The sequence below is a fragment of the Narcine bancroftii genome, chromosome 7, assembly GCF_036971445.1.
Source record: "Narcine bancroftii isolate sNarBan1 chromosome 7, sNarBan1.hap1, whole genome shotgun sequence".
NCBI lineage: Eukaryota > Metazoa > Chordata > Chondrichthyes > Torpediniformes > Narcinidae > Narcine > Narcine bancroftii.
The window spans coordinates 196819921-196847730 of NC_091475.1; the positions used below are offsets into that span (position 1 = coordinate 196819921).

Genomic DNA, 27810 nt, shown 5'->3' on the forward strand with positions numbered 1-27810 from the left:
GGTTCGAATCCAGCGCTGTCTGCAAGGAGTCTATATCTTTTTCCCAGAGTCTGCGTGGGTTTTCCCTGGGGGTCCGGTTTCCTCCCACCCTTCAAAACATATGGGGATTGTAAGTTAATTTGGGTGTAATTGGGCGGCACGGGTTTAAATGGCCAGAATCAGCTTCTACCGTGCTGTGAATACAATTTAAAAAATTTACCAGCTTAAAAAATACTGTTAGATGTAAAGTTTTTTTTTTGCAGACTTGTGCTTGAAAACCAACTTTCAATAATCCTGCACCAAACAAAACCTTCTTTAAGGGCAAATTAAATTAAATTCAACCATTCATTGCAGCAAAGATTTGTTAAGTAAATGTTCCCCCGCTCGGTGAGAGCTGTACCGGAGATTCTTTCTGAATATCATTATACACCAAGTAATTATCTTTAATCGAACAAATTAAGGAACAATTGCTTTTGCCTGGAGCCCTTAATCCTCTTTATCACAGTCACACAAAGGACAGAAACAGAATAATGGGAAAAATATGATTCTTGTATGTTGGCGAGGGTATATGAATATTAATTGGATTTATACAGTGTGGGAATGAACGGTAACAGGATCAGGATTGTTCCATAATCTGTATGGGTATTTAAGCCGTAGCTGACCTTAACTAACTTAATGAGATCATTAAAACACACGATCGATTAATTACTGTTAAAATGATCATCAAGGTACCTCTGTTTGAGAGATTTTTCTCCATCATACCAGATCCATCATTTTCTGGATTATTCAACTTCTGTTTGTAGCCCTGGGTGAAGATGAGAGAGGAGATGCAGAGACCAGTTTTTCACTTTTCTATGGTTACAGCGGGAAGTGCCTCAAGGGATGGATGGTTGGGTGGGGAGGGACAAGCGAACTAGACACTCTTGGACAGACTCATCCCCGCCAAAAGTGGACTGGGTGGAGATGGGAAGAATGTAGCTCTCATAAAAGTTCATGACCTTTTGGGGTCTAAGATGGTGGGAGATCCAGGTGTATGTGCCCAGGCCTTTGAAGGTGGCTGAGCAGGTTGAGAATTCAATTACAAAACCACACAGGGCCCAGGGCCTCATGGATAAAAGCATAAAGTCAAAAAGTAGAAATAGATGAGGCAATTTTGAAACACTGGCTCAGCTATAAAGAAAATATTATTCTGGTCACCATATTCCAGGATGGATATGAAGTCCTTGGAGAGGTTCAATCCAATCCACTAAAATAATTCCAGGGAAATTAGGGTTGTTTATCTTAGAAAAGTGAAGTTTGAGAATGGATGCAATGTTGAAATTAATGACAAAGGAAAAAGGTTTTCTGATAGTAAAAGATTTGTTGCTTCAGATTATAGGTCTACATGGGAAGGCTGCAGGAAAGAAAATAAATATCTTGCTAATGCATGAACTCAAGGACTGAAGAGCCTCCTTTACAGTTATTATTCATTTATTTTTATGATTCTGTAAACTGCAACACCTCTTTAGAACCTCTTGAGCACAGTACACTCTCTTCAGCCCATTATGCTGTGCTAACAAATCCCTGACCACCTTAAACCCATAAGCCTTTGTTTATCTGGCATCTATGTGCCTATAAGCCTTTTAAATTTCCTTTTCAATTGCAGCTGATTTTCTCACTCACAGTAGCAAAGTTTGTTGTGGAAGATTCCTGCTTTGAACACATTCAGATTTCAGATTTATTGTCAGAGTACATACATGACATCACATACAACCCTGAGATTCTTTTTCCTGAGATGAGGCAGAATTAGCACTTACTGGCAGACAAAAAAAAAACTGTACACATCTACACATGTCAACAAATAATGTAAACAAACTGGCTGTACAATAGAGAACAGAAGAAAAAAACAATCAACTGGACAAGTAAAGAGACCTAAATGAGTCCCCGTGCGCTGCCCTCAGTATATGTTCTGCATATAACTTGGCAGTGAGATAAATGCTTTCCTAACATCAAGATTCTGAAGACCATTGTCCCCTTGTCCACAGGTTTATTGACGTTGCAAGGAAAGGTGAAACTAAAACATACAAAAAAACATAAACACACTCTGCTTGGTTTTAACATGTGCAAATATGCACAATGTAACTCTAACTTTAGCATGAATTAAATCCCCTTACTATTTTACTGTTACAGGTTTCATGTACTTATTTTATGTTTAATTTCAAATGTAATATATGGCATCATATTTTAACATGTAATCAATTATCTGTTCATTTCGCAACAGTGACTCAATAGCTTCACAGTTTGCAACATTTTCCCAAAAAATAATGATCTGTGATTGTAGATGACAATATTCTTCTTTCTTTGGCTTGGCTTCGCGGACGAAGATTTATGGAGGGGGTAAAAGTCCACGTCAGCTGCAGGCTCGTTTGTGGCTGACAAGTCCGATGCGGGACAGGCAGACACGGTTGCAGCGGTTGCAGGGGAAAATTGGTGGGTTGGGGTTGGGTGTTGGGTTTTTCCTCCTTTTCCTTTTGTCAGTGAGGTGGGCTCTGCAGTCTTCTTCAAAGGAGGTTGCTGCCCGCCAAACTGTGAGGCGCCAAGATGCACGGTTTGAGGCGATATCAGCCCACTGGCGGTGGTCAATGTGGTAGGCACCAAGAGATTTCTTTAGGCAGTCCTTGTACCTTTTCTTTGGTGCACCTCTGTCACGGTGGCCAGTGGAGAGCTCGCCATATAACACGATCTTGGGAAGGCGATGGTCCTCCATTCTGGAGACGTGACCCACCCAGCGCAGCTGGATCTTCAGCAGCGTGGACTCGATGCTGTCGACCTCTGCCATCTCGAGTACTTCGACGTTAGGGATGAAAGCGCTCCAATGAATGTTGAGGATGGAGCGGAGACAACGCTGACAATATAAAACAAACAATAAATACCCACGATCCTATCAAAGGCGTAAGATATTTGCAGATGTCCCTGGATTGGTTCAGAGACAATGAATATGACTGAGCCATGCTGGCTTACTTCCTGGTTACTGGCAGCATGACATAACTTCCTGTTGCTGACATCCTGTGATTCTTAGTGACCACAACATAATACAGAAACACTGCAAATTACTTTAGAAAGTTGAAACAAGTCTACTTACAAATAAACTTAGTTGGAACAAAACACCCCTATTGAGTTTATTGTTGAGGAGTCTGACAGTGGATGGGGTGACAGCTATTCCTGAACCTGGCGGTGAGAGCACCTCTACCTCTTTCTTGATGAAAGCAGTGAGAACAGAGTGCATGCTGGGTGGTGTGGATCCTTGATGATTGCTGGTGCTTGTAGTGATAGAGTGCTAGTGATCCTCCTGACCACTAGGGGAGGCAGAGACTAGTTTGTTGCAGATTGGAGATTCTAGATCAGTGCCTTGACACACATGAGGTCTTGTGTAATAAAGAATAGTTGTTTTAAAATAACCCGTTTCCTTATTACAATAAAAAGAAAGATTGCATGGTACCAGGAGTGTGCAGAGTAAAAACCAGTTGATTACAGCAGCGAAGTGTGAAGACTCCTGATATTATAAATTGGACTGGATATGTCAACCACAAGTGGAAGGTGTTCAAACAAAGATTCATACTGTGCCTGCAAGCAATTGGACTCGATAGCAAACCAGAAGCACGGAAGATTGCCCTGCTTCTTACCATGGTGGGACCTCAAGCACTAGGCATTTTCAATATATTTGTTTTTGCTGAGGCAGCTGACCAGGGCAAATTCAACGAGGTCATCGAGATAAAGAAAAGTGTAACTTTCGAGAGGTAAATGTTTCATTTCGCTCATGCAGCTGCAGGGAGAGAGCTTTGAACTTACTTTAATTTTAAAGCAAGAACCACCAATTTTGGATTGCTGCAAAATACAATGATCCGTGATCAAATTGTGTTCAGGATTATTAATAAGAAAGTGAGGGAGAGGTTGCTGTGAGGTCAGAGCTTCCCTTGGCTGGAGCTGTGAAGATATGTCACATCAGTGAATTAGCTCTCCAGCAAAAGTTCAGTGAGAGTTCAAAAGCCAGTGAAAATGAAAGCATAGCCATAGCCATAGTGTATGTGTACACAAACACACAAAACTGAGACATAGGAAACAGCAAAAAGGAGAGACATTAGATTGTAAATAATCTGCCACTAAACCTGTACCGAAACAGCTTATGAAAACATCTGTAATAAGTGCAAAGGGCAAAATCACTACGCAATGCAGTTTTTCCAAAGGGAAACAAAACCGAAGTAAAAATGTGCACACTATGGAAGACAGTGAACACACTAGAGAAGAAATTACTCTCCGGGGGCATGGTAGTGCAGAAAGACAATAAACCATCAGACATTGAGTAGCCAAGCATGATCAAAGTCGACCAGAATATGTGGATTGTGAAATGAAACAAATATTCCTTTCAAGCTTGACTCAGGGGCAAAGGTCAATTTGATCTGTGAGCGTGACATCAGGGCAGTAAAGATAAAGCCATACATCCATGCAAATCCTGTACAGCTCAAAGCCGACAATGGACAGAGCATTGGCGCAAAATGTTTGGCCGATTCTCCTATCTGAGGATGTCTTTTGTAATTTCCTCAGCTCTGGAAGTGTTCCAGAGGACAATGGAGCACATCATCGTAGGCAGAAATGAGGTACGTGTGTGCATGGATAACAAAAACCTTTGGGGATTCACACAGGAACAACACAATGAGAGCTGGTCAAAGAGCTACAATGAATGGATTCAAGATAAATAGAGAAAAATGTCAGTTTGGTGTGAAGGAAATCACCTTTCTGGGAGAAAAACTGTCATAGGCAGGTGTGGAGCCAAATTACAGTAAGGTGAAAGTAATTTTAGAGATATCCAGATCCACTGATGAAAAAGGCATATTGAGAGTGCTGGGAATGATCTATTTCATTGGTAAATTCATACCAAACCTGTCTCCCAAAACAATGTTCCTAAGGACGTTGTTCCAGGACAAATGTGAAATCAAGTGAACAGACAACCATGCGGAAGAATGGGGACGACTGAAGACCATTCTAACTACAGAACCAGTGCTTTTGGCATTCTTTGACACATCCAGAAGGACAAAACTATCTATGGTTGCTTCAAAAGCTGGAATAGGTGCCGTACTACTTCAGGCTATAGGAGAAGTTTGGAGACCAGTGGCATATGCACCAAGGTCTATGACAACATCTGAATGTCAATGTGAACAGATCAAGAAAGAGTATCTAGGCCTGGTCTATGGACTTGAGAAATGCCACAGTTATGTGTCTGGTCTACCAATATTCATGGCAGACAGACCACAATCCATTAATAATGCTAATCAAGAAAAATCTCAGTGAAATGTCACCAAGAATCCAAAGACTGATGATGAAGCTACAACATTATGACTTTGAATTGGTGTACACTCCATGGAAACTTATTGTATCAGCTGATGCGTTATCCAGGGCCACGACACAATGAGAGTTCCACAGAGACAGATGTGAATCTCCACGTAAACCTGATCACTGAATCTCTTCTGTATCTGGCATGAAATCCAAGCAGGTCATAGCTGGAACAGAAAAGGACACAGTTCTACAGAAGGTCATCAAGAATCTGAATGAAGGATGGCCAAGAGGTAAATATCAGCCATACTACAGCATCAGAGCTGAGCTGAGTGTTGTCAATGGTCTTCCACTCAGACAGAGCAGAATTATCATCCCTCAACCACTGTGATACGAGATGCTGAAAAAGGTGCATGTGGGGAACTTTGCTATTTATTGACCAGGGATAAATGCTGACAGGATGGTTTCCAGCTGTGAGTCCTGTTTGAAACATCACACAAAGCAGACAAAGGAAACCATAATAGTAATTGATGTCCAAACAGGGCCATGGCAGAAAGTTGGGACTGATCTGTTCCACATGGATGGAAATAATTACTTGCTGGTTATTGATTATCTATCAAACTATTCCTGAGATGGCGCTGCTTATCTGCTCAAATATATGAAATCAGTCTTTGCAGGACATGGAATTCCTCAAATTGCGTACAGTGACAATGGATCCTGCTACAGCTGTATAGAATTCCAGAACTTTACAGAAGAGTAAAGTACACATGATTCTTGACATGTGGCTTCAAGTCCTCTGCATCCACAGTCAAACGGTAAAGCAGAGAAAGGAGTTCACACAGTTAAACAGTTGCTCTAGAAAGCACTAGACAGTGACACAGATCTGTATTTAGCTCTATTGAGTTACAGAGCTTCGCCACTTAAACATGGCATGTCACCTGCTGAGCTTCTGATAGGACATAGACTATGGACCACACTTCCCTACTCTGCAGACCTAAACAAAAAACAGAGGCGTCAAAGATGTCAAACGGAAACAAAAGCATCTGCAATGGAGACAAAAACTATGACAAGTCAGCGAGAAGCTTAGGGCCATTGGCACAACATGACACAGTGAGACTCAAAACACTTGGGACAAAAGGGCTAATATTCAATAGGAAGTAAATCCAAGCTCCTTCACTGTCAGAACAGAGGATGGTCAAATACTGAGAAGGAATCAAAAGAGTCTGCTGATAACACAAGAAACACTGCAGGAACAGACCAATGCAGACGATCCAGTCTGCATAGCCACAGAAGAAATATCACCAGTGCTAAACAGTAGTGGACCAGCAGAGCCAATAAAAGCACCTGTGTTAAGAAGATCCACACATGTTATCAAAACACCTGACAGGCTGAATTTCAAAAAAGAAAATGAACTGCACTCTAAAAGATTTGTGCTGAACTTTAAAATGAAATGAATACTATATTAGTGTGTCATGTTGTTATACTAAACATCTCAAGGAAAGGGGATGTACTGGTAGAGTGCTAGTAATCCTCCTGACCCCTGGAAGTCTTGTGTGCTTTAGCTAATCAAGAATGGTTGTTTTAAAAGAACCCAAGTTTCTTTATCATAATATAAAGAAAGATCACACTGCACTCCAACAGCAGCATTCTGTGTAGATGTTCTTGATAGTGTGGAAGGTTTTGCCTGAGATGTCCTGAGCTGTGTCCATTACCTTTTGGATGGCTTTACGCTCAGGGGTATTGGTGTTCCCTTACCAGACCATGATTCAGCCAGTCAGCACACTTTCCACCACACATCTGTAGAAATTTGCCAGGGTTTCTGATGCCGTACTTCCTCCGCAAACGCCTGAGGAAGTAGAGGCGCTGATGTGCTTTCTTTGTGATGCCATTGGTGTGTTGGTCCAGGAAAGATCCTCCAAGATAGTCACTCCCAAGAACTCAAATTTGTTTTATCCTCTCCACATCTTCTTTCACGCCTTCTTTCATAATACTGCCAACAAGAGTCAGCAAAAGCAAGAGATGCACTGGTTCTGATGGACCTAAAATATTTATAATGCAAAATTATCCCACTTTGTCGCATGGATGTCTTTCACCTCTACGTTAAAACAAATAGAACAGTCTTGACAAAAAAAAAGCCAGGTACTACTTATTGAAGCCCAACTTCTTAATTGAAAAAGATAAAGGGTTTTATTATTTTACTTTTGTTTCCACTGACTTCTGATTGTTCTTGCATAAGGATTTGGAGTAGGAATAAATCATTTGCTCTTTCAAGCTTGCTCTGTTATTCACCACGATTAACTGATCTTCTGCCTCAGTTCCATCTTGCATGCCTCTTGATTCCTTTGCTATGTAGAAATCTATCAATCTCATTTCTGAAAGACTGAGCCGTGAGAAATCTCCAGAGGAAGACATTCCAAAGATTTGCTGCATGAAGACATTTCCTCTCATTTCAGTTCTCAATGGCCTACCCCTTGCACTATGCTTTGATCTCTGCAAGGTCATTGTGGATCGAAAACTGGTCCTAATTCTAATAACTTCCTGGAAATTCTTCCTGAAAGGGAAACATCACCTCTAGCTATCTGCTTAACCTTTGTAAGAATTCTGTATGATCATACAGTCTCAAATATATCTCGTATTGGCCACTTCAGACAAAAAAAAAGCATGGTTAAGAGAGAATAGAGTGATGGTAATCTCATTTCTCCTTCCTCCAATGAATGGGTTGTCATATTATCATTAAAATCAAATTAAGGATGAATAATACCATGTATTGATAGGATTAAGGATTAATAGTATTAAGGACAACTATTTTATGAAAAAAATGACTCCAGTAAATACTGTTCAGCTCCCACAATCAGCCTTTGATCCCAATGACATTAGCATCACTTTGCAAATCAAAAGTCGACAGTTAGTTTTTCCTCTTCCTGAATGGTCAATAGGTTAAATTAAAATCCCATTGGCAATTTGTGAAAATTAATTTGGGAGTTTTTAAAATAATTTGGAAATAGAAAGCAGATTATACAGATAGTGGATTATCAGCCCATTCACAAATAGGTTCAGGAAGAAGGCATCTGCCTCCTTGCGCTGACTGGTCTAACAGAATTCAATGAAGTACTCACAAAGTAATTATAAACTGCACTCTGAAGTGCTCTTTGTAATCAACTTTTTCCACTAAAATATTCATTATCAGCTCCAGTGGCAGGGTCATATTCCTAACTGGACCATTTCAGATTGCAATTCAAATTCCAGGTCAGAGTGGCCAATTCCCTTCCATGGATAATACTGAGAACCAGACGGTCTTTTACAACAAACTTGTAATGATGTGAACAAATGTCATTAGATTTTTATTCCCAATTACTTAAATTTAAATTCTAGGTTTTCAAAGTAGTACAGTATTAAAAATGGTCAACTTGTGTACCTGTTATTAAATGTCTAAGTCCAACACACATGCATGCATTTGTTCCTGTAAACAGCAAAGCAGGTTTCTTCTCTCTCCACTTTTACTACATGTTCTTCCTTATTGGTCATATGTGCTTTTAATGTCATCATTACCACACACTATGGGGGAATGTCAAATTACTTTTGTATAGTTTCTGACCCATGGAAAAAAATCATCTCATAGGCCTGTAAAATCAGAGCCCACGTAACACAGGAATGGCCTGTAATTGAACTTTGTAATCTTGGATTATTAATCTGGATTATTGCATGCTGGTCCAGTGGTTTAACCACACCACAAACTGACATCAAACTGGATCTGCCAAGAAAACTTATGATTGGTGGAGGATTTAAAATGCATTAATGTAGACAAAATCTCCTGGATCTGAATCAAGTGTATCCGAGGATGTTATGGAGCCCTGGCAGAGATAGTTGTGTAATTGTTTAGCATGGGCAAGGTGTCGGAAGACAGGAGAATGGATAGTGTTGAGCCTTTATTTCTGAAAAGAATGTAAGGTTGAGCCAGGGAAATATCGATGGGTGAGTTGAACATCAGTAATGGATAAGTTGCTGGAGGGGTTAGAACCGTAGAACTGCATAACACTACAGCACAGAAAGAGGCCCTCTATGCTAAACTATTATTCTGACCTGCACCCAGATCATATCCCTCCATACCTCCATGTACCTGTCCAAATTTTTCTTCAATGTCAAAATTGAACCTGGATTTACCAATTCAGCTGGTAGCATGTTCCACACTCCCATCACTCTCTGCTTTGAGAAGATTCCCCTAATGTTCCCTTTAAAGTTTTCCCCTTTCACTCTTAACTCATGTCCTATAGTTTAATCTCTCCTAACCTCAGTGGAAAAACCCTGCTTGCATTTACTCTATCTATACGCCTCATAATGTTGTATTGTTCTGATAGTTAGGTTCCACTTCCATTTGGAAATGCAAAGACTGACTAAGGGATAGTCAGCGTGGCTTTGTGCATGGAAATCTTATGTAGAATATGATTTCTTTTAAAGAGGAAACCAAGAGATTTATTGAGGGCAGGGCAGTAGATGTTGTCTGCATGGACAACATCTTTTGACAAGGTCCAGCACAGTAGGCTGTTCTGAAAGGGCATATTTCATGGAAACTACCAAGGAGGTGATTATGGACTTCGGGAGGAAGTCAGGGGAACACACCCCAGTCCTCATCGAGGGCTCAATAGAGGAGAGGGTCAAGAACTTCAAGTTCCTGGGTGTCAACATCTCCGAAGATCTGTTCTGGGGCCTCCATATTGATGCAATCTCATAGAAGGCTCACCAGTAGCTATACTTTGTGAGGTGTCTGAGGAGATTCAGTATGTCACTGAAAACTTCTGCAGATGTACTGTGAAGAGCATTCTGGCTGGTTACATCACTGCCTCAACTCTCAGGACAAGAGAAATCTCCAGAGGCTTGTTAATCCACCTGTGACATCACAGGTGCCAGACGTTAGTCCATCAAGGACATCTACATGAGGCAGAGTCGTAAAAAAAGCAGCCTCTATCCTCAATGACCCCTACCACCCAGGCCATGCCCTCTTGACTCTGCTACCATCGAGGAAAGGGTAAAAGAGCCTAAAGACGAGCACTCAGCGACACAAGGAGAGCTTCTTCCCCACTGCCATCAGATTCCCGAATAATCAATGAACCAAAGACACTGCCTTACTTTTCGTCCACTGTTATTATTATTTTTTTATATAGTAATGTCATAAAATGGTTATAATATGAATGTTTACTCTATGACGCGACTGCAAAACAATGAATTTCATGGCTTCTTCAACACAATAAATTCTGATTCTGAGCTGCTCTGTTGGAGGTTGCAGGCACATGGTGATAGTGGAGGGTTATTACCCAAATTGGAGGTCTGTGACCAGTGGTGCGCGGTGGGGATTGGTGCTGGCCACACTCATGGTTGTCAGCTATATTGACAAATTAGAGGACAGAATAGTAAGCAAGTCTACAGATGACACCGAAATTAATGGTACAGTGAAGAAGGTTACTGAAACATGCAAATGAACTGAGAAAGTAGGTTGAGGAATAGCAGATGGGATTTAACTCAGACAAGTGTTGCACTTTGGTAGGTTAAAGCACCATAAGATTTGCAAGGTGATGGGGAGTAGGAGAGATTAAGGGGTACCATGAAAGAGTTGATGCAGGTAGACAGGATGGTGAGAAACTTGTGTTTGGCGTGATTCTTCTCATTTCTCAAGTACAGGACTACAGTGAGACTGCACTTGAAGTACTTGAGCAGTTTTGGTCACCCAGCAATAGAAAATATATTATTATTCTGGAAAAGAAGCAGGAAAGATTTGCAAAAATGGGACTGATTTGAAAATATAAGTAAAGGCTGAGCAGTCTGGTACTTTTTGAGTATGGGGAGGCGAAAGAAGGATCTTATAGATCAGCCATTCTCAACCTTTCCTTGGTTATGACCCACTTAGGACTTCGCTCAAAGTTTATGGGCTGCCTCCCCACGATGCAGTGTTCCCGTACTTCTCTCTGACCAGCTACATAAAGAACATAAAATAATTTAGGATTTCAGTCCTTATATGTGCTTTGGCCTTCGGTGGGATCGGGGGGGGGGGGGGGGGGTTGCAGACAGCCCCCGTTGAGAATGGCTGTTATAGACGTTTATAAAATCATGAGGGGACAGAGATAAACTGGACACAGTCTTTTTCCCAGATTAGGTGAATCTAAAACAAAAAGCCATGGGTTTAAAGCAAGAGGGAAATGATTTAAAAGGCGGTATCTTGTTTCACACAGTGGGTGGTGAATATATGGAATGAGCTGCCAGAGAAAGTGGCATCTGTAACATTCAAAAGACATTTAGACAGGTACACAGATCAGAACGATTTTGAGGGATAAGGGCTAGATGGAGGGACATGGAACTGCTTTGGTCAGCATGGACAAGTTAGGCTGCTTCTATACTGCATAGCTGTACGACTCTCGAAACAGAAATTAGAAGGGGGTTTGAAAATGATACAGTTCCCTTCATCAGTGTTTTGTGTCACACATAATAGAGAAAGGCTGTGGATAATACAGTTCAGGCAACAATAAGGAATAGAGAAACTAAGCATGACAGGCACTTATGTGAATAATCAACTCAGACAAACTGCTTATTATCATTCCGTTGTGTATTCAAACCTATTTATTATCTAAGAATACTGAAGCACTCATCTCCACTCGATTCAGTTAAGATGGAGTTTTCCTGTTTGCATGGGGATGTTGTGATGAGAGCCGCTTTTAATCCAGTCATGCTCATTTGTTCTTGTGTAAGTCGTGCAATGTGCAAGAACAGAAACCAAAAGTATGTAATCTTCACAGTTAGACACGACTCCTCAAAGGCCAAATATTCCATGTTAGTACAACCCAAATATCAGACCTTTACTCTGTTACAGAGCAAATTTATAATAAAATACAAATAAAAACATCCAAGCAACTTCAAATAAGCATTATTGAAACTAGACACTGTTCAGGTAGCATTGCTGGAAAGATAAAGCTTATGGGTGTCTTTAAAGAGGAATAAGTGATCAAGGGGATGGGGAGTTTAGTGAGAGAATTCCAGTGCTCAGGGCCAAGCCGACTGAATGTTTGACCAAGAATGATGGTGTGATTAAATTTGGGGATATGAAAGAGGACAGGATTAGAAAGATTTGAGAAACCTGCAGGCCTGGGGGAAAATGCTAAATTAGTAAAGAGATGTAGCCAAAGGAGGATTTGATGCGAATTTTACACAAAATGCCATGGTGGGTCAGAGAGCACAGGATGGTCGAGTGAATGGAATTTGTTACAATTTTTTAAATGAGTAAACCTCTGTTTTTCCCTTCCTGAAACCAATGATCATAAATGAGGGTCCAAGATAGAAGCCTTGCTTGAAGATAATAAGACAAGGCATGTCTTGAGGTAACAAGAAGCTGGATTGATTGAGAAGCCGAGTCAAGGATTGATGCAGGTGATGCCACAGAGGTGAACATAGTCTGTTGGCAATGGAGATGTACAGACATGAGCTTAGCTTGCAGTCAAATAGGACCTCGTGGTTGCTAATGGACTGACTCAGCTTTCTTTGGAGACATCTGCAATTGTGACGCAAACCGATCTACTAGCTATGATGTGTGTTGTCTTGTGACATCTGTGTTGTTTTGAAGTAGCAGAGAAGGCACTCTGTCAGATCATGGTTAAGATTACAAAATAGATTTGTTCCAAGCAGCAGGCAATCTTGCTCTCAAATCCATCAAATGTGCACAGAATCTTCCTGATCTATCTCCAGTCTGCCACTTTGTCCTCTCTCTCTCTCTCTCTCCCTCACCTTATACAGTTCCCTTCTGAATAAAATGCCGATCCTGCTTCCAAAGTGGTTGATAGCAATGAATTCTTCAGTTCTGTTCAAATCACCTTTATGCAACTTTGAACATGCTCTGTGATTATCTTAAATCTTTGCACTAACAGCCATGGGCATGTGTTTCAAAAAACTGACACCATTCCTTGCACTGGATTTCTCTTAGAGCAGTGGATTCATGGTAGTAGGGAACAAAGTTTCCCAAATTTATTGAAGGAAATATCAATGACTTCCTTTTGTTCTCATCAGTCATAGCAATATAGCAACATTTCTTGGGTCTAAATGCCATTGGAGCAGCAGAAGTTCTGGTGTGAAAGATAGAATCATGTGCTTTCCATGATCTCACTAGTACACCCAAAATGCAGCCATTGGAATACTTTTGAAGTAGGGGAGGCCCAACAACCTATGTGCACATGGCAAGGACCCAGAAACATCAAAGAAGTAATGTTCAGTCATCTTGTTCCAGTAACGCCTGGTGTTCGAGGGGTGTATATAGTCAAAACATTGGAAAAAAATACCTTGCTCTTCTTTAAACTCTGTGGATTTTATTGACTTAGCTAAAAGAAGAGAAGAGGACCTGATTTCAAATCTCATCCAGATAAAGTGCATCTGTGATGGGGTAATACTGCCTCAGTCAACCTGCACTCAAGAGAAGAAGCTTGGCCCCTTCACAATCCAAAATATGTCGGCTGATATTTTGCCCACTATTTTCCTTCACTAACGTCATATCCTTTGACTCCATTACATCCGAAATCTATCCACATCTGTCTCAAATGTACAGCAGCTGAGTTCACCTTCCTCTTGGGTGGAGGATTCCAGAGTTTCACTGCAGTCTGTCTACTGATACCTTGATTATTTTGAGACCCGTGCCCCTGGTTCTAAGTAGACCACCCAGAGCAATACCTTCCTCACAACTGCCCTGTTAAGACCCATTAAAAAATTGGGTCTGTTTTGAAAAGATCACATCCAACTCTGCTAAACTCGAGAAGTTATAGGTTTTTTAATCTCACGTCATAGGACATGTCAGGAAAATTTGGAGGTACTTTGTTGCCCACTGTCGTTTGCAAGTATATCCTTCATTAGGTAGGGTGACCACATCTGTGCACAATATTCCAGGTGCAGTTCCCCTTTAGATAATTGCAAAATGAGGATTTTCTTCTTGTACTCAAATCTTACTGCAAATAAGATCACTAAACCATTTGCTTATCTAATTCCTATGCATGTTCTCAGTGATTCTGGTGCAGGATGCACTGGTCTTTCTCACAAGCAACTCTCTTCAATCTCCCACTGTTTAAGAGTGTCATGTTTAGCATGATGGTTAGCGCAGCGCTTTGACAGCGCCAGTGACCCGGCTTCGAGTCCAGTGCTGTCTGTAAGAGGTTTGTACGTTCTCCCTGTGACCTCCGTGGATTTTCCCCGGATGTTCCAGTTTCCTACCACCCTCCAAAATAGACAGGGCTGCAGGTTAATTGGGCAGCGCAGATTTCAATGACCGGTATCGGCTTCAACTGTGTTATAAATATACTTTTTTTTTAAATAGCCTGCCTTTCTACATTCTCTGTCAGAGTGAACAACCTCGTTTTCCTGCGCGGCATTTCATCTGGGCACATCCTCATCCATTTAATGAGACCAACAAAGGCCCACATCACCATCAGTGTTGGAAATTTCACTGCATCCTCCTCACAGCTCACACCTAGCTTTGTATCCGCAAACCTGGATATATTACACATGGACTCTTCATCTAAATCATTTGTAAAGACTGTGAAGAGCAAGGGGAGCCAGAAATAAAATCTCTGAGATTACCCACAATCCACAGGCCCTCAAATAGAAAATTATCTATTTATTTCTGTTCATATTAATCTTCAGCCGAACCTCATGTCCAAATTTTCTTTGATAACATCTTCAGATTCATATATATTGTCAGAGTATGTACATGACAGAGTATGTACATACAACCCTGAGATTCTTTTTTTCCTGCGGGCAAGGAAGAATTACCGTTCAAAAGTATTCCTCAACTTATGATGGGGTTACATTCTGGCACTCCTATCATGTCGGAAAAAGGCAGTGGGATCAGTGTGGGGACTGATAGCGACCTGTTGGGAGAGCTCAGGGCAGTGGGATCAGTGTGGGGACTGATAGCGACCTGTTGGGAGAGCTCAGGGCAGTGGGATCAGTGTGGGGACTGATAGCGACCTGTTGGGAGAGCTCAGGGCAGTGGGATCAGTGTGGGGACTGATAGCGACCTGTTGGGAGAGCTCAGGGCAGTGGGATCAGTGTGGGGACTGATAGCGACCTGTTGGGAGAGCTCAGGGCAGTGGGATCAGTGTGGGGACTGATAGCGACCTGTTGGGAGAGCTCAGGGCAGTGGGATCAGTGTGGGGAGTGATAGCGGGCTGTCGGGAAAGTGCAGGGGTCAGTGAGATCAGTGTGGGGACTGATAGCGGGCTGTTGGGAGAGCTCAGGACAGTGGGATCAGTGTGGGGACTGATAGCGACCTGTTGGGAGAGCTCAGGGCAGTGGGATCAGTGTGGGGAGTGATAGCGGGCTGTCGGGAAAGTGCGGGGGTCAGTGAGATCAGTGTGGGGAGTGATAGCGGGCTGTCGGGAAAGCTTGGGGGTCAGTGGGATCAGTGTGGGGACTGATACAGGGCTGTGGGAGACATTGAACATCATACCCTAGCCTATTCAAAATTTGAAGTACAGTATAGATTCTAGGATCGTCATTTTGAAAATTCATAAGTCAGGCCATTGTAAGTCAGGAACTATTTGTATTAGCAGTACAAATAAACTGATTCAACATACACATGTAAATAACTAAAGAAATGTAAACGAACTGAATGTGCAATACAGAGAGAAAAAAAATCAATATTAAGTTTGTGATTGAGGAGTCTGATGGTGGAGAGAGAGCAACTGTTCCTGAATCTGGTGGTGCGAGTCTTGTGGCTCCTAGACCTCTCTCCTGATGAGAGCAGCAGCGAGAACAGAGCGTGTGCTGGGTGGAGTGGGTCCTTGATGATTTCTGCTACTCTCTGATGGCAGTGTTCCCTGTAAATGTTTTCAATGGTGAGAAGGGTTTTGCCTGTGATGTCCTGGACGGTGTCTACTACTTTTGCAGGTCTTTACACTTAGGGGTATTGGTGTCCTCATACCAGACCATGGTGCATCTGATCAGCGCACTTTCCACCGCAACATCTGTAGAAATTTGCCAAGGTTTCTGATGTTATACCAAACATCCGCAAACTCCTGAAGATGCAGAAGCGTTGACATGCTTTCTTCACGGTGCCGTTAGTGTGTTGGGTCCAGGAAAGATCCTCCAAGATAATAACTCCAAAGAACTTAAATTTGCTTACCCTCTCTACCTCTGATCCCCCAATATTCACTGGATTGTAAACCTCTGTTTTTCCCTTCCTGAAACCAATGATCAGCTCCTTAGTTTTGGTCACATTAAATCAAGGTTGTTGTTGGTGCACCTTTTGGCCAAGTTTTCACTCTCCTGTAGGCTGACTCATCACCTTTCTTTATGCAACCCACTACCGTGGTATCGTTGGCAAATTTGTAGGTAGTGTTTGTAATTGCACCGAGCAACACAGTCGTAGGTGTAAAGTGAGTAGAGCAGGGGGCTAAGAACATGGTCCTGTGGTGCTCCAGTACTGATGGAGATTGAAGAGGAGATGTTCTCCCAATCTTCACTGATTGTGGTCATTTTGTATTAAAAAAAACACGTGATCTTTCCAATTGCTATGTTTAAAGGATCTTGTCAGATTATGGGAGGCATAATTTTATATTTCTGAAATAAAGAATTACCACATCTTTCATAATAAATTCAAATCAATACATCCACTGTGACATAATATATACCATCATATCATGTGACCTCTTTGACCATTACAACAATCAAAGTATTTGAGAATTTGTTGCAGAGGCCATTGCTCCTCAATGTGCAGTGGGAACAGGACATGACAACAGGCACCTTTATCACATGTTAATCTTTGAGCATTTAAAATTAAAGACCGCATGTGTCTTTTGAAATTTCAAAACTATCCATATTTAATAGCAGGTAGGATTAAAACCATCTGAGAAGATACAGAAAAAGCTTTAAAGGGAATCTAATTTCTGATGCAAATGTCTTATAAAATTCTGTTTTAAATCCCATATCTCCCAGAAATATCAGAGTATTTCACATCCAGCTATTTAATTCAAACCACAGCAAAACACTGATCTGCAAGCAAACATGAGGATCAATTTTGCATCCAGAAAACCGCAAGAAAATAACCAGACTTCTTATAGATCATTGGTGAGGTGCATTCAGGGCTGGATATTGGGTAGTAATAGATTTAGCCCCTTTCACAACCCCAAATAAAGTGGGTTGAACCGGTCAAGTTAGCGGGTCCATCACGGGTAATCTGGCAGTGTGAAAGGTCCCATCTGAGCAGGGCGAGTAAAAATCAGCCAGGCTCTGACTCTCTTGGTGCAAGGGTGGGGGGGGGGGGGGGGGGGGGTGGTAATATGAGAGCCCAGCCGAGTTAACTTGTTAATCACTCTGTGGCAGTGGGAATGCTCAACCAGCTTGACCATTTACAATTAGTGACGTTAGTTCCTTAATGTGTGTGTCAGTCTGATAGTATTTTAAGTAATCTTGAGATGATTTAAAGCACAGGTACACGCTGACAGTTCCACTGGCTGCCCTGTGAAATATAACTGCACAGTAATATTTCACAGGGCGGCCGGCAGGGCTGTTAGCGCGTGACCAGTGGAGCTGTCAATGCATATCTGTGCTTTAAATATAAAGGATTACTTATAAGACCAAATACAATGTGATGCTATCTAAATAGTTGTTATACTCTATTGTTTAGGGAATAATGACAAGCTGGTCTGTAGGTTTGTCTTAATTTGAACAGTCTGAAGCCCACTGTGGTAAATTTTCCCACGTTCTTTTACACATTGAGCACATAATGTGCTTTATTCCCGCTACAATTTTGCTGCCCTGCAAGTAGGTAATGCATTACTTGTGACATCACCACTGGAGATCCAGATGAACCAGGTAAATCATGGTCCAGTGTGAATGGCTTTCTGGCTACTGCATGCCCAGTAAGTTTACCCACTTCCTAGGAGGGTTGGTGGTGCAAAAAGGGCTTGAGTCTTTAAAATGTTACCAACCATTGCATTGAGATGCCATCCAAACTGCACCATTGTCGTAATATTTTGCTGCTACGGTAACATACTGGAGCAGAATTTTGATATTTATTCTGTGTTGAGAACCTTGTCAAGTCAATGTAACATGGATCTAACAAGCACAGACATTAAAAATAATTTTATACTTTACCAAGCTATGACAAATCAGACCTTCTCTGCTATGACAGTTTATTTTGAAGAGCTTTAGTCCCTCCATACTTTGCAAATGATATTTCTTTACTCTCATGGCTGAATTTGGCTTAATTTTACTTCTCTTTGTTGTCTTGTTGACATCGTCACCCTGATCTTCATATCCTTGTTATAATCACATTGAAACTCATAAATCGTGTTCAGTTTGATGGACCAAATGAGCATATTAATTGGAAGCCTTTACAATTGAACAACATAATCATATACCAAGCACATCGGAATGAGTATCTGATGACAGTCCATTTCCAGTAATATAAAGGATCATTTTTATAATTATTTTCCACTGTTGTTTCTGAGCGCCTATTATTTTTTCATAGAATTACAGCTAAAAACAAAAACAGTCCAATCCTTCCTTGCTGGTTTCTAGCTCTCCAACCATCCCTCAGCCTACTTTACAAATATTAGCTCCATTCCTTTCTGCCAGAGATATTTTTGTCTTTCTCGGTTGGTGTGGTGGTTAGCGCAACGCCTCTACCGCACCAGCGATTGGGACCGGGGTCCAAATCCCACTTTGTCTGTAAGGAGTTCGTACATTCTTCCCGTGTCTGCGTGGGTTTTCTCTGGGGGCTCCATTTTCTTCCCACCGTTCAAAACGTACAGGAGGGGGGAGGTTAATTGGGTGTAAATTGGGCAGCACGGACTTATGGGACGAAGTGGCCTGTAACCGTGCTGTATTTGCCAAAATCTGAATCTAAATCAATTTCTCTGTTTCATTTTATCCATTGGTTTCAAACACTCCTCGTATATTGTTGTATGATCTGAATGTGTAATGTATTAATGTGTACTCTATGAATTATGGCTAAACAAAGTTTATTTTGAAAGTTGAGCATTACCACGTTAAATTTACATAGAACATAGAACACTACAGCATAATCCAGGCCCTTAGGCCTTCAATGTTGTGCTAACCCATATATTCCTTTAAAAAAATACTAAACCATAACCTATTTTTCTTCCATCCATGTGCCTGTCTAAGAGTCTTTTAAATGCCTCTAAAGTTTTAGCCTCCGCCACCATCCCTGGCAATGCAATCCAGCCACACATAACTCTCTGTGTATAAAAAATAGTACCCCTGATGTCTCCCCTAAACTTCCCTCCCTTAACTTTGTACATGTACCCTCTGGTGTTCGCTGATCCAGCAGATGCTGGCTGTCCACCCTATCAATGCCTCTCATAATCTTGTAGTCCTCTATCGAGTCTCCTTTTAACCTTCTACGCTCCAAAGAGAAAAGTCCTAGCTCTGCTAAACTTGCCTCATAAGATTTGTTTTCCAATCCAGGCAAAATCTCTTCTGAATAATAATTACATTTTTAAAATTAAATTTAAATTAAATTGGGTGTAATTAGGCAGCCACTGGCTCATGGGCTGAAAAGGCCTGTTTAAAAATTTGAAAATTTAAATTTAAACACGCAGTACATTAACAGGCCCTTCCAGCCCAAGAGCTCTGGCTGCCCAATAAACCTACAACATTTTGAAGGGTGTGAGGAAACCGGAGCACCCGGAAGAAACCCACACAGATCCAGGGAGAGCGTACAAACTCCTTACACACAGCAAACCCAGATCGCTGGCCAGTTAACAGTGTTGCACTGCCCGCTACGCTAACATTGCTGCCCATATATTTGAGAATTCAGACAAGTGTCCATATTCAGCCGAGATTTGAACCGGCAACCCTTCAGCACTTGCGTGCCACAGCTGATTTCTCAGTGCATCCATTTCTAGAAATATCCTCCGGCTTTTCCTATCCTGTTGATTCCTATGAATAATAGACTGTATTCAGTATTGCCCTCTACTGTAAATTTAAGTGCCTTCATTATGCTGAAGTCTGGAACTTTGCTACATTGTTTGAGTAGAAGGTGGTTCAGGAAAAACTATGGCCAGAATGATTCTGTCTTGATTTGAACCGATGTTCCGTTGAGCTTCAGTTCCCTTGCAGGTTCATTGATCTAAGCCCATTGGCAATTCAGCATGACTTGAATATGCTGTTTTTCCCTCAAACAGGGGAGTATGTCGTCATGACCGTCTACTTCGATTTAAGCAGAAGAATGGGATATTTCACGATTCAGACCTACATACCATGTATATTGACAGTCGTCCTCTCCTGGGTCTCATTCTGGATTAAAAAGGATGCAACGCCAGCCAGGACAGCACTGGGTAAGTTCTGTGCCGTATTTGGCTCCTGGGTCTCTGACTTGCTGTTAACTTTGAAATGACCCAGAGGGAGCCATAGCTTGGGAGGAAGACAAGGTGTGTAGGAGTAGAGATAGCCATGCAATGAACGTTTACAGTCTGAAATAGAGTGCCCCAAAGCACAGTGCCACCAGTTTGATGACAGAGCCCCCTAAGGGATTTGAGACAAAGCAACTTTGCTGAGCCCTTGGAAAAGCACAGTAGGATTTGATAAATAGCTCTTGCAAAGAGTAAATACTGGTATATATCGGGCTCATAATCATGCTCCTAAAATCTATAAACTTTAAAATCTAGTAGGCATTCACTTTTGCTGGTACTAAACACTTAATGTTGAAGGCAATTCTGATATTCAGTTTTGAGGCCAATAGTCCAAGTTTATTGTCACATGTAACAGAGACAGAGATTGTTCTGCAGCGAACAATTAGACATCTTTTACATCAGTCAGGGGTGTGATAATGGTGGGAATCTGGTGGAGTGGGATCTCATACTCGTGAGTCTTCTTCCTGACAAGAAGGGGATGAAAAAAGTGCAGCAGGGGCAGGATGAGTCTTATACAGTAATGTGTTGGCATCTTTTCCAAGGAGTTATAGAGTCAATGGAGTCAATGTATGTCAGATCTCAGATTTCAGATTTATTGTCAGAGTATATACATACATGACATCACATACAACCCTGAGATTCCTTTTCCTGTGGCTGCGGCAGAATCTAATTGGTAGTGCAAAAGATAAACTGTACACAGTACACATATAAACAAATGACGAGCTATCACACTCACAACACTGCAGTTTCTTGCAGTCTGGAACTGGAAGTAGAATTAATGAGGTGCAATATTCAGCTTCAGTGGCCTGCTATAAGATAATAATTATCATGTGCTTGGTCTGCTGTAGCATTGTAATAACTTCCAATTATTTTGGAAATGTACAGAAGAGATTTACCAGGATGCTGCCAAATGGATTTTCATATCGGCCATCCATGCATAAAACTGGATATTGTATGTAAGTTATTCACAAACTAAAGCATAAGTAATTGAGCAGAAACTTCTTTATGCAAAGAACAGTTAGAAAATAGAAAACATTTTAGCAGAAATAATGCATTGATGCATTTAATAGGAAACTGAGTTTTCTATGTTTATTTGTCACAAAATACTTAATGCAGTGGGAAGGGTTCTTCTGTGAACGGACCAACAGATTATCTTCAAAAGCTTATGGATCCCAAGCCAGAGAGACTGATTGCAGCTGCCAAGCATCTCAATTCTACCAATGAAATGAGGAGAGAAGCGATTCAAGAGATGGTCATCTATCCATAATTTTGATCATGGAAAATAGTCAGGGAGAGGCTTTCAAGAACTGAGTTACATGGAAATGTTAGGTTAGTTTATTCCCTGGAGCATAGAAAAATGAGGGGAGATTTGATAGAGGTGTACAAAATTATGATGGGTACAGATAGGGTGACAGTTAATAGATATGTTTTTGGGAGATAAATTGGGGCAGGATTTTTAGTGTAGGTCTGCTCAAGCTAGAGAGGCCGGCTCTAAGAGCCTTTGCGAAAGCTTTGGAGAGTGCCCAAGAGACTTAACTAATAGATTGTTGTTTTGAAAAGCATCGGGTGAAAGAACTCGGAGGAGTAGGTTTGGAGCCAAAGGCTGTCTAAGAGGGTCATGTGATTTTTGCAAGCAGAGAGGGAGTCAAACAGACTTTTCTCTGAGAGAGAGAGAGAGAGACAGACAGACAGACAGAGACAGAGACAGAGACAGAGACAGAGAGAGAGATCAGTTCTGCAGTTTTACAGTCAGCAGCAACAGCTGGGACTGGAACAGGACAAGCTGACAAGCTTGTGGAAAATCCCCATTTTGAAAATGGTTATGAGTGCTTAGTTCAGCCTAGTCAAAGCCCTTATGTTTCACTTGAAATAAAAAACAAAAAGGAACTCTGTGGTGACCTGAAAGAAAGAGGTTATCATGTTGAAAACCCTGAAGGGGCAAGTTTCTTCGGCAAGACACTGAAGGGGCTGATTAAAAGGAATCAGTTGTGGGTGTCCAGTGAGCAACAAATCTCTCTCTGAAAACTGACAAGAACCTTTCTGAGCAGTAACCATTTACCTTTTAAGCAGCAAAGCCTGGTGAACTTGATAAATGTTAAATTCTGAGCACAGGATAAGAATTGCCTGCATCTAGTGAACGTGGAGGAATGAGAAGTGAAATTGGACTGTGAATCACAGGGCTTTTCTAAACATACACACACATTACATACACATGCACTTAGAATTAGAAGGGGGTTAAGTTAGGATAGTTAAGTTAATAGTGATAAGTTCAAGTTTGATCTTGTTTTCATGTTTGATAATTAAAAGCGACTTTTGTTCAAGTAACAATTTGTCTTGGTGAACATCTATTACTACTGGGTTTTGGGGTCCTCTGGGCTCGTAACAATAGAATAAATGCAAGCAGGCTTTTTTTCACTGAGGTTAGGTGAGATAAAAACTAGAGAGCATGGGTTAAAGGTGAAACAGGAGAAGTTAAAAGGGAATATTTAGGAGAACTTCTTCACACACAGAGAATGGTGGGAGTGTGGAATGTGGTGCCAGCTGATTTGGTAAATGCAGGCTCAATTATGAACATTTAAGAAAAATGTGGAGAGTACATGAATGGGAGGGATATAGTCTGTGTGCAGGTCAGTGAGATGAGACCAAATAATAGTTCAGCATGGACTAGAAGGGTTGAAGGGCCCGTTTCTGTGCTATAGTGTTCTATGGTTCTATAATGGAAAACTGTTTTGTTGAAAAACCTTTTTGTTAAGATTCCTCTGCACTTTAAATTCTACCAAGTTAGGATTTTCCAAGCTGTGTAATCAGTCTAAGTTAACAACCTAAAGACATCAATAATTGCCCTGCATTCTGCGTCACTACACCTGTCTTTACTGTAATGCCAACTGCTGACTGGTGCAGTGTGAAAAGTATTTAAAGTGAGCAAACCATGCGTTAGTGATTTTAAAAAAAGATTAAACCTTGTTATAAGACTGCCAAGTATCGCTGTGTAATGGAAGTACATTTCCAGGCATTTATCATGCTGAATATAAAGTCTCACAGAACTCCCAAGGATTGGGTTTATGTTGTGAACCTACTTCGACATCTGAACCTCCAGAGTTTGGACAAAGCAAATGCAATGAAACTTTACAGCCTCCTAAATTTCAAATCCAAATATTTGCTTTAAGTTCCATAGCTTGCAATGCATTAGTGATCCTTATAAAACATTGCCAATGTTAAACATCTGGTCTAGCGGGGCCCCAGAAATAATGTAGCACAATTAAAATAATCTAACTGATGTAAAAAGAGCACTACAGATGGCAAACATCAGGGATTCAAATTTCATGTAGATTTACTCATCTTTCGTGCTTTGCTTTTAACAATACCTAATTTAATATTGTGATAGTACAGATCTATCACCAATGTATATAGTGTATAGAGTTACAGTATCTAGACTGTGCTTACAGCAATTGGCTGAGAGCTAAGCCACGCCTATTGTCTGGGCCTTAAAGGGTTGTGTCCCTAGCCAGGTCGGATCATTCCGGACTGGTCGGCCACCTGTGAAGAGCTCCTGTCTTTTGCTAATAAAAGCCTTGGTTTGGATCAACAAGTCTTTGATTCTTTCGACGAGCTCAACAAATATCAAGTGTTGTTTATTGAGAATTCGAGGTAAACAATTAATAGAGTTAAATTTTGGATATAAGGTGAAGAATTTAGAAGAGGTGAAGGAAATATCTAAATCTCATGATAGCAAAGATGAGTTCTCTACTTGGATAGGAAACTGGTTAAGTGGCTGACCAGAGTGAAGATAATGACAGATAATCTAATCAGCAATTATTTTACTTTTTGGTCTAGGATTAGATAATAGACAATAGGTGCAGGAGTAGGCCATTCAGCCCTTTGAGCCAGCACTGCTATCCACTGTGATCATGCCTTCTCCCCATAATCCCTTGACATTACTATCTTTAAGGGCTCTATCTAATTCCTCCTTGAAAGCATCCAAGGAATTGACCTCTACTGCCTTCCGAGGCAGGGCATTCCAGAGATCACAACTATCAGGGTGAAAATGTTCTGCCTCAAGTCCATTCCAAATGTCCTACCTCTTATTCTTAAATTGTGTATGACTGTGAATATTTATTTTCTAGTAATTTATCTTATGTATATATTGTCTCTTTAGTTTCGTATCATAGACTTTCTTTACAAGTACCTATTCAAGTACTTTGGTACAAGTACCAAGTCAGAATTTCATTGCATGTGTATCACAATTAGACAATAGACAATAGAAAATAGGTGCTGGAGTAGGCCAATTGGCCCGTCGAGCCAGCACTGCCATTTATCAGATCATGGCTGATATTTTTCTTTCAATAACCACTCCCAGCCTTATCCCCCTTAACCCTTAACTCCCCTGCCCACAAGAGCCGTATCCAATTCTCTCTTAAATCTATCCAGTGAATCTGCCGCCACTACCCTCTGTGGCAATGCATTCCACAGATCCACAACTCTCTGGGTAAAAAAAAAATCTCCACATTTCTGTCTTAAATGGCCTTCCCTGTATTCTTAAAATATGCCCTCTAGTCCTCGTCTCTCCCATCATTTGAACATGTACTCTGATTTCACCCTGCATACCATATATACTTGTGTAATTGTCAATTTTTTAGACCACTCATTTTGGGCCAAAAAATTAGGGGAGGGGTGAGTTTTACATGGGTCAAAAATCTACGTCATTCAAGGTGTCGGGAGTTCAGATGGTTGGGACCGAGTGATGCCTGCGGTCAAGGGGTTAGGAATTTGGTGGGCAAGTGGTTGGAGCATCAGAAGTTCATATGGGTGGGTGGCTGTGGTGAGGTTTTGTGGTCTGGATCTGGATTTTGGGTGGGCGGGAAGCCGAGGTAAGGGACCACTGTTGGGGCATTGGGAGCTCTGGTGAGCAGCCGGTCAAGACAAGGGTCCTCTGTTGAGATGCTGTGAGCTCCACTTGGTGAGAGGCTGGGGCATTGGGAGCTCCGATGGGCAGGTTACAGGGGTGACAGGGGTTTGGATGGGCAGGCAGACGACGAGGATCCACAGTCAGGAGCTCAGATGGGCAGGCAACAAGGGCATCGGGAGTTTGGATGGATGGGCATTTCTGTGGTTGGAAGCTCAGATGGGCAGGCAGCCGGGGCATCGGGAGTTTGGATGGATGGGCATATCCGCGGTTGGGAGCTCAGATGGGCAGGCAGCTGGGGCAAGGATCCACAGTTAGAATTACGGATCAGTGGGTGACCAGGGCAAGGATCTGCGGTCGGGAACTTGGATGGGCAGGCAGCCAGGGTGAGGATCCATGGTCAGGAACTTGGATGGGTGGGTGACCAGGGTGAGGATCCGCAATTGGAAGCTTGGATAGGTGGGTGACCAAATTGAGGAACTACGGTCAGGAGCTTGGATGGGTGGACAGCCAGGGTAAGGATCCATGGTCAGGGCAAAAGAGGCTCAGATGGGTGTGTAGCCATGGCCAAATGTAGACTTTTACACAGGTCATACAAAAACACCCGATTTTTGTGCCAAATGAATGGGCGGGTCAACTATAACATGGTATCGATGATTACACAAGTAAGTACAGAAATTCATTATCATTGAATAAATTTTTTTTAAAAATCTTCAGATGCACCAAATCTGTAAGAAAAGTAAAAAATTTCTGGAATGAACAGTGATCCAGGCAGCATCTTTGGGAAGAGAAATATTTGACATTTCATGTCGAAGATTTTTCATTATTAAGAAAAGAAAGAAAGCCTGTTGGCCTCAGTGGTAGAGAAGATGGGGAAGAGTAGTGGGTGTCAGGAATGGGTTGAGATGATGGAGTAAATTGCAAAAATCTATGGACACCGTGGTTGACGTAAAATCATAAAATGCTGGAGAAGCTCATTTGGCCAAACAGTGTCCTTTATGTAGCAAAGGTAAAAATACAGAACCGACATTTTGGACTTGAGCCCTTCATCAAGGTGTAGAAGAAAGTTGGCAGGTGTCCCATCAAAAGGGGGGGGGAAGGGGGAGGCAAAGGCAGGAAATGAGAGGGGGAGAAGGGAGGGAAGGGACAGCAGCAATCATAGGGCTGGATGATTGGAGAAAGCAGGGAGGAGGGGGAACTGGAAAATCTGGAAGGGGAGGGAGAAAAAAAGGCGAGCAGATGAGCAGAAACTAGAGAAGTCGATGTTAATGTCACCTGGCTAGAAGGAAAATCAGATGTTGTCTTCCAGTCTGCGGGTAGTCAAGCCATTGAAGGAACAGCTGAGCTCCTTTAGAGAATCATTTAAAAAGTGCAGCTGTTGGGACCTTGAGCCAACAAAGAGAAGCTGGAGGAACTCAAAGGATCAGGCAGTATCGGTGGAGAGAAATGGTCAGTCAACGTTTTAGGTCAGGATGCTTTATCGAGACTGAGAGGAAGAAGGCAAACAGGAGCTCAGACTGAGTATAGGGGCTCTGCAAAGAGATCACGTGATCTTCAGTTGGACTTTGCATTGTAGAGGAGGCCACTTCTTTATGAATACCAAAATGGAGAAATGCAAGTACATTCACTGCCTTACCTGGAAAACCTGTTTGGATTCATGGATAGTTGGGTAAAGACCAGGGAAACTCCATTCCTGCAACGGCAGAGGAGAAAATTGATTCCGGTAGATGCAAAGCAATAGGGTCGGCACCAGAACAATTCTTAGCAGGAGGCATTAGGGTAACCACGGGGGCCACAATATGACCTTTGAAAACTCGCTCAGGGTAGGGGGGTGGGTGGTGTGCCTACCTCTGAATGTCCTCCATGCTTTGGGACCCACTACCTTCCTCCTCCCTCTGACGTAGCGGACAAATGCACTGCTTATATTGCTCAGAGACTAGTGACACTAGACACTAGTGATGCTAGGCTGCGGGTCACAGTACCTCATTTGGTGGGGGGGGGGTGCGATGGCTGCGAGTGGGTGGGGAGGGTCACAATATCTCATTTGGAGGGGTGGGGGAAATACTCGTAAATGCCTCCTCCCCTTGGAGCTGACGCTGCACAGCTAAGAAGTGAAAGGTAACTAGGTCTAAGCACGAAAGCAGAACTGAGGTTATAATCAGATCAGCACACTAATTTTCAACAGTAGATCGAGTACAGTGGGCTGAATGGCCTGTTCTTGGT

At 41.9% G+C, this 27810-nt stretch overlaps 1 protein-coding gene and 1 long non-coding RNA gene across 7 annotated transcripts in view; one reads left to right on the top strand and one right to left on the bottom strand.

Moving 5' to 3' along the window:
• LOC138739576 (uncharacterized) lies at positions 1-27488 on the bottom strand. 2 transcript variants are annotated; one of them, XR_011342327.1, is made up of 4 exons: positions 27436-27488; positions 27224-27280; positions 712-784; positions 1-89 (listed from the first exon to the last, which is right to left on the bottom strand). It is a non-coding gene; the product is annotated as an uncharacterized lncRNA (long non-coding RNA). The 2 variants fall into 2 exon arrangements; XR_011342326.1 differs by lacking the exons at positions 1-89; positions 712-784 and adding an exon at positions 21786-21898.
• LOC138739572 (gamma-aminobutyric acid receptor subunit gamma-3-like) overlaps positions 1-27810 on the top strand; it is a 143451-nt gene that overhangs the window by 17998 nt on the left and 97643 nt on the right. For 2 of the 5 annotated variants that reach the window (XR_011342324.1, XM_069891896.1), the window contains exons 1-2: positions 17004-17136; positions 20457-20609. Coding sequence is in view for 4 of the 5 variants with exons in the window: in XM_069891896.1 (XP_069747997.1) it covers positions 17094-17136; positions 20457-20609 (196 nt within the window). In the remaining variant the exon portion in view is untranslated. Of the gene's footprint in view, positions 1-17003; positions 17137-17241; positions 17374-20456; positions 20610-27810 lie in introns of those variants that run through there. The other 3 variants (XM_069891897.1, XM_069891899.1, XM_069891898.1) reach the window with 2 other exon arrangements.